The sequence below is a fragment of the Chenopodium album genome, chromosome 23, assembly GCF_948465745.1.
Source record: "Chenopodium album chromosome 23, dcCheAlbu1.1, whole genome shotgun sequence".
Taxonomy (NCBI): Eukaryota; Viridiplantae; Streptophyta; class Magnoliopsida; order Caryophyllales; family Amaranthaceae; genus Chenopodium; species Chenopodium album.
The window spans coordinates 25,357,773-25,371,517 of NC_137856.1; the positions used below are offsets into that span (position 1 = coordinate 25,357,773).

Sequence of the window (13,745 nt, forward strand, 5' to 3'; positions counted from 1 at the left end):
TTTTAATTAACATTAAAGTACTATATTAGTTCATTAGTGTTAATATAGTTTAACAACAGCTAGCACCCAATAGCCAATTTACCAAACACTACAACTCTAGTCAAACAGCCAACTCAAAAGCCAATCTAAACAGCCAGTCAAACCAGCCAACTAAAACAGCCGACAGCGAACAGCCAACAGCCAATTGCCAAACAGGGCCATTGTGTCGATAATTGGGCTTAAAACCTAAGTTAAGTCCATACATATGTAATCTAAGAAGGTGTCATTTGAACTAAACACGCATCAACGAAAGAATAGCTTGCTAATATCTTTATTAAGGCTTTAGGTAGATGATAATTATAATATTGATACAAATTTAACAAGTTACGAATTTGTGACTTTCACGCTCCAACTTAAGGGAGGGTGTTAGTAGGTTTATTGCACATTAGTTGTGGGCTGTAATATAACACTTACAACCTCAATTTTTCATTCATGTTTCTCTATTGTTAATACAATCCTGAGCTGCAATAAGTCAGCTTTGGAGGTGAATCATAGTCTTCTCCTGCTACTGATTTCACTAGCAACACCCTAACATGTCACTAACCCAACAACTTTTCCAGCAATTGTCTCTCACAACTAATCAAGAACATAAAAAGATGTAATAATATCCTCTAAAAAGAAAGGTAAACTTAAAAATCTATGGCAAAACACTCCTTGCACCAGATAAATTATGACTTTGAGGCTGATGATGAAGACACAAAGCATGAACCATTAAAACTCCAAGAATTGCACCAGCAACCGGGGCAATGAAATAAATCCATATTTGATCAAGTTTCCAAGCAAGAATTGCTGGTCCTATTGATCTTGCTGGGTTCAATGATCCTCCAGAAAGCGGCCTGCTCAAGGTCAATAAAAATTTGTCTTTGATCAAAATGAAATGTAGCGTGACAAATAATTTTGGACATAAATTAAGCGTGTAAGTTGGGTTAGACCGAGGAGACACGTACCCAGTAATTAAGACTGCAAGTGCAATGGCTATGCCCATTACAAAACCAGCTAGATTACCAACCTGTGAAATGACACATTGGCTCATTAAGCCATGAATTGTATGTTTAATAGGTTCAGAAAGGGCAGCTCTGGTCTTTACTTACAGATTTTGCATCTCTTGCTAGTGATGCAGCAAGGAATGTAACGATAAAGGTGGCAATGAATTCAGCTACGAAGGCTGCAAAAGCGTGATCTTTTAGAGGTACTGTCATAATAACTTCTGGATTAACTTTGAAGACAAGCTGCCCAACATACGTTGCCAATAAGGACCCCAACAATTGTGCGATCACATAAAAAGGTACCTATATGCATTACAAACTTTGTGTTATGAATTGTCGTACAATGACAGCTGAGATTCCATAAGATTATTTATAGGTTAAGGTCCAAGCACAAGACAAAATCAGAAATTAGCTTCAGACAGTAGAAGTCGATCAAAGAGAATATGAAAACTTCGCCTTGCACGAGTTTATTTGTTAGATTGTTACATGTAATGTGTTAGTTAGCATTCTGTTAAAATCAATTACATAGGGTTGCAACAAGCTCAATTTTTAGTAATATCAGATTGAAGAAAGACGGAATATCGAATATGTTAATAATATAAATATAAGTGCACTTCTAATTTTCGAAATCGTGTAGCTGATATATAGGACTATGCTTCAATCTTATTAACAAGGCAAAATTAAACCACTGGCCAAATTTCAACAGTTTATCAGTCTTAAGACTGTAGGAGTAGGATGATTTCTTGCTTTTATACATGGTAAAATTCAATGTCTCACAAGATTATATTAAGATTTCGAATGTCTGGATGGTGGCATAGACCAACCGAATGTTATACTTTCTGATGTCATTTCTGAATAACAAAGAAATGGAAGTAAAACACATTCACACGTACCTTTTTCCATGGAAAATGACCGAAAACAGCAAAGGCAATTGTGACAGCAGGATTGACATGAGCACCTGAGGTTTCCCCCAAAGTGAAAATAATTACAACTATGGCTGTACCAGCTGTAGTTGCATACTCCAAAAGACCCACTTGATTCCCTAACAATTGCATACTCCCCATTATCCCACTTATGCTGAACATCAATATGAATGTTCCGAGACCTTCTGCTAATGCCTGCAGCATACATGTAAGAAATGATCATGTATCATGCATACAGAAGAGGCACATTTTATGTCTGAAATTGTAGAATGAAATAAGACCATTAGACTCTACATAATGTAGACATACAATGCGAGCTGGGTTCAGATTTAATCCCCTAGGTAAGAAGCACAAGCTGGTAAACTTCCAATAATCAGTTCCAGTCATTGATTCAGTTGTAGCTCCCATCTGCTGATCATCCGGCAATTGCCCACTCGTTGATTCCCTTGTTCTTAAATGATCAATTGAAGATGGATTTTCTCTGAACATCTGCTTCTCTTTTTGATGTTCAAGAGGAGTTCAAAAGCTACAAGAATGTTAGTTAACGGGTTAGATGGACCTCTGTATCATAAAGGCCCTAATAAGGTATAAAGAAGGTTGAAGGAACATCATCAAAGCTCTGCAGAAATTATATGTGTTTAGCTTATATAGAAGTACATATACAGGTAATAAACTAAGTATTTTATTCTAATATATCTACAAGAATAGTTAGTTTGTCACACATATTTTGCTGTCCTCCAAGAATGCTACTATCAGAAATTCTGGTAGGTAATATGATGGTGTAAATATCATCAGAAGTTGTTTGCCCAAACGGCAATGCAAAGATAGCATGTATTACTATTATTCCAAAGTGCAAGGAGCCACTACACAAGTTTAGATCTACAACAATCTTTCTTATAGTTTGGTAAACCAATTTTCCTTTTGTATTCCTTTATAGTTTAGTTTATTCCCTCTTCTGTCGATCTTTCCATTATCTGTTGCGGTTTTCAGTTGTCGTATGCATCAACACCTATTTCATTTTTAGGTGACAAATTGTTGACAATGACATTAAATACGTGCAAGATTCTCATAGTATTCACGAAGACATTACTACTGAGCTGCCAAATTAGGTCAGTTTAGGAAGCTAAGGGTGCTCTTTGAACCCAGTGAACATGACTCATCTCCTCTACTTAGGCAGATATTGCTTACCAATTCAAGTCTTTTATCTGTATGAATGTATTTCTCTGTTCCTCAAGGCATTGTCGAGTAAGGTCCAACACCGTACCATGTAAGGTGTTGGGAATTGGATAGGAGAGTCGGAATTTATGTTTGTGAGATGTTAATTGTGAGTAGCATTGGTGGTCTCAGGAGCTGATGAGTAATAGTAATATTTGTCAGCTCACTATATCACACGATCCTTTCTGTTCAATCATATTTATGGGTGACCCATGCCCTTGTTAGTAATCTCAATAAAAAACCAAGACAAAGGCAAACCCGAGTTCTTACCACTGCCTGCAATCACAGAATCAAAACTATGCTGTATACACTAAGCAAAAGCCAATCACCTCAGCTGCTAGTCTCAAACTACTCAGCATCTTACCCTTTCTCGAGCGACAAATAACTATGCAGCCTATATGAAGGATATCCACCTGCCTATTTCAGAGAAACACTATAACTTGAAAACCTCCTAACAATCTTACACAGTAATGTGCTTTGTATCAGCTTGCCCTGTTTGATATGCATGAGGCGTACCAAAGCATGTTTGGATGAAAGAATTAAAGTAGAAGGAAGCTGCAGATGAGGGTAAGGTCCATTTTGCCTTTTTTTTTAGATATAAGATAGCAAATGAAAGGTATGAGAATGAGAAGGATCCATTTTCTTTCCTCAAAGAACCATAATTTTTTCAATGTTTGGAAAAACTCCAAAGGCCTTGCCGATTCACATCCAAATTACAAAAAAAAAAAAGGATCCCTCACCCTCCTCTACCTTATTAACACATAAATGCTCCTTATATATACATGGAATAGTGACCTATGTCCAGCAATTAGCACTGTCTCTGGTGTTCGAGATCAATTAGCACTGTCTCTGGTGTTCGAGATCTCATGCATCATACACATAGACTATAGAAGAATGTTTTACAACAGACTATTTTAAGAAGTGAACCTCACAAGTTGACATATAGCACAAGCCTCAGGGTTGTCCCGGTACCCTTTCGTACTATAGAGGATGCATTTCAAACCATTTCTTGACCATCGCAAAGCATTCTGGGCGCTTATACTCAGGAGAAGTATGCCCTGCCCCCTGCAAGTTACACAATACATGCTTGGCCATGTTACTCTTTCAAACCAAATGATATACATGCTTGAAAATAAGTGTTTTACCTTTACAGTAGCATATGTTAAATTATATTTGTCATTTGAATACTTTGTAGTATACCTGCACATTCAACTCAATATTTGAGAGGATAGGAAGGATTTAACATATATTTGACCATTAAACAACTAAAAACTAGTTTAGTATGCAGTTGATTTCATTTAAGGATTTAGCCTCACCCAGCAACTTGACCATTGAAAAACCATGGCCTCCAAGCTTCAGTAATTGGGACATTTAGCATCTCAATCCATTTCAAAGTTGACACAAATGGTACAATCATGTCTTGGTCACCACTGCCATTAAAAAGAAACTGCAGATCAGATGTCACTACTACCATTAAAAATAATTATACAGACAATCTTATGTTGGCGTTAATTCTAAGACTTCTAACTCCCAAGTCTGCTTCAAAAAATGATCAGTTTCTTATCCATGTAATTTGGGGCATAATCAACGTCATAAGTTGTGTCACGGCTAAATCAATACTCCCTCCGTCCCTATATTACATTCCTATTTCTAACATTTATTCCTCACATAATAGAGAGTAGGAGTGTAATTTAGGGATGGAGGGAGTTTTTATTTGTTGTTATTACCAAAATTGCTTCCTCAATCTAAGCCTTGTTCATTGCCCCTAATTGCCCTCTATTGTTTCCTTACCAATTTTGTTATCCCCAAATAAGGCTAATTGATAGCTTTCAATTTTCTGATTGCTCCTGTATGAATTTATTTATATACATGATTTTTATTCCAAGGGAGAGAGAACTGAAACATGAGCTCTCCAAAAATACATAAATTTATAAAATATCTTCACTTCGTTTTTGAGCAATGTTCAATGGTGTTCGCAATCTTATTATAACCGAAGAATAGAGTCGTGTATCCTAGGAGGTTGATTGCTAAGAGTTCGTGGGTTTGACAAAGCTTAATAAAAATTATTTGCTATTAGTCATATTTCCTACAGCTTAATCCATGACAATTAAAGTTGACTCAAGATCTAGTGGCGAGTGTTTGCTATAAGTACACTTGTATTGTTTTGATTTCACTACTTCCATCATGATATAATCACGATACGTGTGCTACTCACTGTTGTTCTTGATTCAAAAGAATCAAAACTAAGGACTTGTTCTCTTCTCCTTAAACAAGTAGATCTCTTCTTATTTTTTTTAAGGTCTGATCTGAATTTTTATATCTAGTCTAGTCTAATCTGATCTAATTTAACAAATTGACTAAACTTTGACCGCATTTTAATACTAATCTATAACGAAAATAATTATCAAAATGGATCCTGTTAGATTCGTCTCATCATGAACTTTTCAAATATGCAATTTTATAATTTTTTTTAAAACGCAATTAACGAGATTTAACGATAAATAAATGATAATCAAAAGTTATAATGTGAATTCATTAAGGAATAAGTAATAATTATATGAAATAAGTTGAAAAGAACAAGTTCGAAGACTGTCTAGAACGCAAATAAAAGAGCGACAGGATAGATACCCAGCACGCAAGTCACTTATTGGGCAATAGAGTACACCATCATAGGTTATGTAACCAAGGAGTGCTCCCTTAGAAAGGTTTAAATACCCACATCATTTTTTGATGTGGGAGGATTCATTAATAACATATATCTAGATGTTATCTAGATGTTATCCAAAGTGAACAAGTGTTTTGTGTTTGAACTACATTTTCTTTGCTTTTAAATTGCACGTTCTTTATATTTTTGGAGTTTATGGCCCTTTGTTTTAACTTTTATTTTCTCTTGAGATTTACGAATTTAAGCGCATTTGTCAAGCCCATATGGTAACTTTGCCTGTGAATGCCACAATCAATGTCGGTCTCGAGCCTGAAAAAAGGAGGAGAGTTGCGGTTGGTATGTGGCGCCGACGTAAAACATAGTCTCGTTTTATAAACATGAATCGAAATTTGGATATCGTGTAGGCGTAACCTACTTTTAGCAGGTGTAGAGAATATATGCAAGGGTTGCTAGGTCGTCATCTAGAAGTGACTCGCCATCCCAGCAACCGCCGATGGTCAAAGTAGGGGAACCCGCATGACGAACAAATGCAGGTAAATATAGTCTATGGAAATAGTCGGCGAAGCTCGGACTCGGCCAACCACCTAGCCGTACCAAAGTCGACACGACACGACACGACACGACCCGGGTGCAGACACGAAATTTGGGTTGGACCCTTGGGTGAAAAAGTGGACTCGTCAATCATGAACCCTAGGTCTAAAATTGAAGGACAGATTCACCAAACGAGTCTAAATCTTAGGGTTTTGATCGAAAGTAAAAAAGGAGCACTCTGACACCATGAAGTTGCCACCCTTGCCGGATTTCTTTGCCAGCGATGGGAAACTGGTTCACTGAGTCTTCGACCATTCAAACTTGGACATTTACATCACAAACTACTAATTATAATAAGCTAAAGATTGAACTAAGGAAACAAATTTTCCTTAAAAAAAAAAAAAAAAAAAAAAAAAAGGAAACAAGAATGATATGCCTTAACTTTTTATGAATAAACAATGCATAACAACCTTCATCAATGCTAAGAGTAGTTTAGACCGCGATCTTGGGAGTTGGGACTCAAGTTCTCGATCTAGGTACCGAATCAAAGAGGATCCTTGCCACTCATTCAAAACCTCACTTTTGGGAACAATGTGGGATCAATTACTACCTTTGGGGAATCAAATTCCTTTGATATGGGGGCGACATCTTCTTACCACAATCCTAGACTTTAGGTCTCGTACATTCGGTAACGTTACTCTCACACTAGCCTAAACTAGCCAATTCTATGTCCAACATCAAGGGCATCTAAACCATGGTCAAAATTTAATTACCAAAAGAAAGCAAATATCCATCACATGCACTTCAATGCACTTCAATGTCCAACCAAGGGCATCTAAACCATGGTCAAAATTTAACTTTTTTTTTTTATATTTTTTTATTTTTTTCTTTTAGAGGAAATTATAAACAAGAATAGAAGGGAAGGAGTTACCATTAACCTTGATGTAGTAGTATCTTTGATATGTACAAGATGATAAAAAAATAGTGATTAGTAGCAAAACAAGTAAAGACTATCATGGGTAGATCATGCACATAAGAGTCAAACAATCATTCAACAATTCATTGATAAACTATCACTTGCAAAACTAAGGCAATTATATCACATGCATACTTAAATTCATTTAACCATCAAAGACACTAATTAAACCATCAAGTCAAATGACTACATGCAAAAGCAATATATACAGAGTCTATTTTAATTAAAAGAAACTTCTTTTTTTCTTTCTTTTTTTTTTTTCCTTTTAAAAAAAAATGGAAAGAGGAGAAAATGAACTAACTTAAGAATTATGATTAAGGGAGGAGAAACTATCTAAAGAAGATTAGGAGAGGAGAGGAGAGGAGAGGAAGAGAGGAGAATCTAACTAAAGATTTTGGATTAAGGACTTTGTATTTTAGGGAAGGATATGAAGCTCATCAACAAACATCATCATCAATGGGGAAGCACATAAACCAAACCAAGCTCATTAAAATGCAAACATTCAATCATTAATTAACCAACCCAAGATAAGAGGAGCATAATCAAATTAAGCACAAAACAAACAACATCAAATCCCAACTCTATACAAGGCCTAAATGCTCCCCCAAGCTAGACATTTAATTACCGTTTCAATGAAAGAAAATAGGCAATTAGATAACCTCCCCCAAGCTTGGGATTGGCACCGTTCTCAGTGTCCCAAGGATTAAAAAGGGGCAATGAAACGATAACTAGAATGTCTAGATCATCTAATCTTGTCGGCTCCTCCGGTAAATAATAATAGTTGTAGTTAATTGCATGCAATAGAAAATCTTTTATTACGAATCTAAATAAAGTCAACATCACTGGGAGCGGTCGGGGCGTCTAAATAGGAGGTAGATAATAGTTAGGACAAGTCCCGCAATGCTTTAAGGGATGATCAAGTACCTCCGTAGATGAACTATCACCACCACGGGGATGTAGTAATGGCTAGGGTCACCCCTATATTCACTACCCCCGGGTTGTGTGTAGTCATAAGGGGGATAGGAGCGAAGCTCTCCAATCGAACTACGCGGGCCTTGCCAATAAGGGTAGGTAGGTTGGCCATTGGACCAACCTGCAATTGGCCCTTATTGAACGATGAACGAGACAGTTGGGATAGTTGAGGTAAGGGAGAAAGTCTCCCATCTCAACTTGATGTTGATAGTTTCTCTCCGCTACAAAACTTTGATACTCATTTTGTTCTAGAATTCTTTGGTTGGTTAAATTTAATTAGTTTAAAGCATTTTCGACATTAAAGAGGGAAGAGAACGAGGAAGAACCATCTACCCTAGATTAGGGAATGGAGGATGTACTCATACGACGAGGTATAAGTACATCCTCATCATTGTCGCCCATAGTCCCATACCTCATGGGAGTTGATCATGAGGCACTTGCCACGTGCCCCCCCACTGAGTTAGCGACCACCGCATTTGGGAGTGTGCAATAATGCTTCCCATTGACTTTCCAACTAGAGCGAAGAGCATGACCCGGAATTTCATTAAGGAACCTTATATCATAAAGCCCCTTAAAATCAAGCAAGTTAAAACCATGGACCGAGGTCATTTGCTCTACAAAAGACCCAAACCCTAGCTTCCTCGCAATAATTGAAATCATTCCCCCACACCTAATCTCACCACTCATCTCTCCATTTACCCTCAATTCTGTGCATCTTTTAATTAACATGTATCCCATGTTCACGTTCCCTTCTACATTTAGTTCGAACCTTGTAGCTATAAAGAGGCATTTGATCTCCTTTTTTGTTAGTTTTCCCAAGTCTTGCTTAAAGAAACAAGCATAACTCATGATTCTCATGAAGATTCGAAGGACAGGGTGAATGATGTGGCTCGCATGGCTAGACCGGGTCGTGAAGTTTGGATAACCCACAATGGTGTTTATCATAGCTTGAGAAGTAAGTACCATTGGGGTCATAGATTTGGTTAAGGGTGGGCCATTCAAAAATTTCGTTCAATCTCGTTAAGGTTAGGGTCTTCTCGACATTGAACATCCTAAACTTTATCTCACACTCTAATGGCTCACCCTCTAAGTTAATGTGCTTCATAGAGACCGATGACAGAAACTCAACCTATTCTTTAAGAAGTTTAGCCAACCGAAGTTGTCAGCTACTGTTCTAATTCCTTTAGCGACCCCTAAAAGTTGCATTGACTGATGTTTAGGATGAAGTTCATTGTGCTTGAGAAATTGTGTGTTGGGATATATTGTTAGTTGTGTTATTATATATTGTGAAAACGGGTACTTAAATTTTTAAAGGGGGTTTGAAATTAAGGGTGTGTGTGATGTTGTTTGTTGTGTAGTGATCTTCTTGAACAACCTTTCCTCAAATAAAAATGAAGAACTTCATTGGAGGAATTAAGAAGAGAAAGACAAGCGAACTTCAACCATCCTCATCTCCTTCACAACCAGAAAGCCCTAACCCACCACCAACATTAAAAGTCAATGACAAATGTAAAAAGGCATACAATGACCTTTCGAAGCGAAAAAATATCCCAACCCGCTTCTATCATCAAGAGTCAATGCAACTTTTAAGGGTCGATGAAGGAATTAGAAGAATAGTCGACAACTTCGGTTGGCTAAACTTCTTAAAGAATAGGAAAGAAACTTATTTTTCCCTAACCCTTGAGTTCCTCTCATCGGTCTCTATGAAGCACATTAACTTAGAGGGTGAGCCATTAGAGTGTGAGATAAAGTTTAGGATGTTCAATGTCGAGAAGACCCTAACCTTAACGATATTGAACGAAGTTTTTGAATGGCCCACCCTTAACAAATCTATGACCCCAATGGTACTTACTTCTCAATCTATGAGGAGCAAGTTTGGTGGAACGGCATTGAGGGTTATACCAACTTCACGACCCGGTCTAGCCATGCTAGCCACATCATTCACCCCGTCCTTCGAATCTTCATGAGAATCATGAGCTATGCTTGTTTCTCTAACCAAGACTAGGGGAAACTAACTAAAGAGGAGATCAAATGCCTCTTTATAGCTACAAGGTTCAAAATAAATGTGGAAGGGAACTTGAATATGAGATACATGTTCATTAAAAGATCCACAGAAATGAGGGTAAATGGAGAGATGAGTGGTGAGATTAGATGTGGGGGAATGATTTTAATTATTGCGAGGAAGCTACGGTTTGGGTCTTTTCAGACCAAATGACCCCCGTCAATGGTTCTAACTTTGCTTGATCTTAAGGGACTTTATGATATGAAGTTCCGTGATGAAATTTCGAGTCGAGCTCTTCACTTTAGTTAGAAAGTCAGTGGGAAGCATTATTGCATGCTCCCAAATGCGGCGATATGGGCGACAATGACGAGGATGTACCTATACCTTGTTGTATAAGTACATCCTCCATTCCCTGATCTAGAGTAGATGGTTCTTCCTCGTCCTCTTCCCTCTTTGATGTTGAAAATGCTTTCAACCAATTAAATTTAACCAACCAAAGAACTCTAGAATAAAATGAGTATCAAAGTTTTGTAGCGAGAGAAACTATCAATCTAACATCAAGTTGAGAGGGGAGACTTTCTCCCTCACCTTAACTATCCCAATCGTCCTGTTTAACAAGAGCCGATTACGGGTTGGTCTAATGGCCAACCCACCTACCCTTATTGGCAAGGCCCGCGTAGTTCAATTGGGGAGCTTCGCTCTTAACCCCCTTATGACTACACACAACCCGGGGGTAGTCATTATAGGGGTGACCCTAGCTATTACTACGTCCCCGAGGTTAGTGGTGATAGTTCATCTACGGAGGTACTTGATCCTCTCTTAAGGGGGCATTACGGGTTTCCACCCGGCTATGATGGTGGTTGGGGTGAGCAAGGTGTGCCAGATCTTGGCCACTACCACACTTGTCCTAACTACGATCTACCTCCTTGTGTAGACCCTCCGGCTGCTCCTAGTGATGTAGATATTAACTACAACTATCATTATTCATCGTGGCTCCGACAAGATTAAATGATCTAGACATTCTAGTTATCGTTTCATTGCCCCCTTATAATCCTTGGGAAACCGAGGACGTGCCAATAACAATCTTTGGGGACGTTATTTCATTGCCTATTTAGTTTCATTGAAACGGTAACTAAATGTCTAGCTTGGGGGTACATTTAGGCCTTGTATAGAGTTAGGGATTTGATGTTGTTCCGCTTATCTTGGTTGGTTAATTAATGGTTCAATATTTGCATTTTTATGAACTTGGTTTAATTTATGTGTTTCACCATTGATGATGATGTTTGTTGATGAGTTTAAACTTTGTATTTGGGACGCGGTAAGATTGGTTGAATAGACCAAAGTTGAGTATATTCGGGGAGGTTAGCTAGGCCTTGGCTAGTCATGACCGTGGCTGATTTTAGGTATACATCTCATGCTCGAGTTTTAATGCTTAAGGATTTTTTATCTTTACATGTGCTTTTCTTTGAGCGAACTAATCTATTAGTCTCTTTTGCGGCAAGTTTGGCTAGCTTGGGGGAATTTGATAAGTATTTTATTTGTCCACTTATCATGGAATTTTAAACACGATTTTGTACCCTTTCCCCTACTTCAATCCCTTTCTCTAACCCCTTTTTGTGCAAGATTGTAGCTTTTGGTATTTCTACTCCTCTTTTGTGTGTGCCTACGGTTTATAGGTACAAAGGCGAGATGAAAATTTAGCTTAGGCTCAAAGGCGCATTTAAGGGTGCCCACCAAGCTTAGGAGTGGGCATGGACCCTAGGAGGAGCGGGCTCTCCTAATCCCAACCCTACAATCTCCCTTGGACCTGTTTTTAGTGGAGCGGGCGCGCAACCTTCAAGGAGTGGGCGCTCCTAGATGAGTGCAAGAGATAATCCTAGACCTGAGGTTCGTTTTACCTATGCTAGGAGGAGAGCCAAGAATAACAGTGCTGCGGAAGTATGAAGTTGAGCTGGACGAAGTTAGTTATGCTGGAGGGCAGAAGAGTAATTCAGATTATAGTTTGTTTCCCTGTGTTAGCTGTAATAATTGAGTTTATTAGGCTAATTTTGATTATAAATATGGTTAAGGGGTTAGGGGTAAGGTATCGGGAGAGAGCCTTCCTCTCGAAAGAGGGCATTTGTGTTGTATTCTTTTATGAAATTGCAATACAAAATATCTAGGTGGCTAATATCTTCTTTGATTGCTTGAATTATACTCTGTTTTCATACAAAATTCTAGCAAATTTGGTATCAAAGCAGTGACGATTCTTGCCGGAGAAGACGATGGCTCGCCTTAATCATGGTCAGCGTTTGGACTTGCTGGAGCGGGAAATTGCAGACTGCCCTCGCGCGTTGCTCGTGAAATTTCCACAGCCATGGTGGCTTTTGAGTCGAAGATGGCTGATCAGATTGCTGCTAGTCAGGATAAAATCCGATCGGAGGTGCGCGCCACCGTGACTTGTGCAGCGAACTCTGGAGAACCTCTCAGTTATCACTGGGAAAACCCTTTCTCTTCGCAACCTCGCGGGGATCAGGGAGATGGAGGTTTTCAGGCGAGTCAATCTAATTGGAAGTTGAGGAAACTTGACTTACCAATTTTTTATGGAGTGCATCCGGATGGGTGGATTCTTAGGGCTGAACGTTTCTTTCATTTCTATCGATTGACGGAGGAGGATCAGCTGGAGGCGGCGATCGTCGCTCTAGATGGCGATGCTCTGCTTCGGTACCAATGGGAGCACCGGAGGCACACCGTGTCAAGCTGGGACACCCTGAAGAAACTCCTCCTCCGCCGCTTCAGAACCACCGCCACGGGGTCACTTCATGAGCAGTGGCTCGCACATCAGCAAACCGGCTCGGTGGCTGAGTATTGTCGCCGTTTCATCGAGCTGCTTGTTCCCATTGATGGAGTTCCAGAAGAGATTGCTAAAGGGCAATATATCAATGGACTTAAGGAGGAGACCCGGGTTGAAGTTCGGATCCAAAACCCACCCACGTTGGATCTAACCATGGATCTCTCCATGCGGATCGAAGAAAAATTAAAACTAAGCCCAAAACCCAGAGCCCAAAACCCGACCCCAAACACGTGGAGAACCCACTACCCAAACACACGATCCAACCTAAACACCTCACCCACCACGAACCAAAACACTAGCTTAAACACAAACCCACAACCCATCGCCACCATCCAACCTTATCCCAACCGCAACCCCACTTCAAGACCCACCGGAGAATTGCGCCGGTTGACTAAGAAGGAGCTCCAGCAAAAACGAGAGCAAGGGCTCTGTTTTCGCTGCGATGGCAAGTGGGATCTGAACCACCGCTGCCCACGCCGCGGCTTGAGCGTGCTATTGACGGTGGAGGACGACGACGGCGAGGACTCCGGTGAGTTTTCTATGGCCGAAACTCTTCTTGATGAGCCTATTACACCGCCCTTACTCTCGGAACCACCGCCGAGT

The 13,745-nt window shown here is 39.3% G+C and overlaps 2 protein-coding genes across 2 annotated transcripts in view; both read right to left on the reverse strand.

The window, feature by feature from the left end:
- Positions 1 to 676: 676 nt before the first annotated feature.
- LOC145606635 (putative aquaporin NIP7-1) lies at positions 677 to 2,437 on the reverse strand. Its single transcript, XM_081662443.1, has 5 exons — positions 2,258 to 2,437; positions 1,919 to 2,143; positions 1,131 to 1,328; positions 987 to 1,048; positions 677 to 875 (listed from the first exon to the last, which is right to left on the reverse strand). Exons 1-5 carry the CDS (start codon positions 2,435 to 2,437, stop codon positions 677 to 679), a joined length of 864 nt encoding a protein of 287 aa, XP_081518569.1.
- A 925-nt stretch (positions 2,438 to 3,362) lies between these two features.
- Positions 3,363 to 13,745, reverse strand: part of LOC145607192 (serine carboxypeptidase-like 10) — a 40,601-nt gene continuing 30,218 nt past the window's right edge. The window contains exons 12-16 of the mRNA XM_081662929.1: positions 4,480 to 4,593; positions 4,309 to 4,363; positions 4,167 to 4,228; positions 3,528 to 3,580; positions 3,363 to 3,439 (exon numbers count right to left, since the gene is read on the reverse strand). Coding sequence (XP_081519055.1) covers positions 3,363 to 3,439; positions 3,528 to 3,580; positions 4,167 to 4,228; positions 4,309 to 4,363; positions 4,480 to 4,593 — 361 coding nt within the window. The remainder of the gene's footprint in view (positions 3,440 to 3,527; positions 3,581 to 4,166; positions 4,229 to 4,308; positions 4,364 to 4,479; positions 4,594 to 13,745) is intronic.

Bases quoted from the DNA above. Each gene is read 5' to 3' on its own strand.
- LOC145606635 (XM_081662443.1), bottom strand. From the start codon at position 2,437: ATGTTCAGAGAAAATCCATCTTCAATTGATCATTTAAGAACAAGGGAA. The intron at 2,144-2,257 runs GTATGTCTACAT...TGTATGCTGCAG, and splicing joins ATCTGAACCCAGCTCGCATT to GCATTAGCAGAAGGTCTCGG. The intron at 1,049-1,130 runs GTAAGTAAAGAC...GTCATTTCACAG, and splicing joins TAGCAAGAGATGCAAAATCT to GTTGGTAATCTAGCTGGTTT.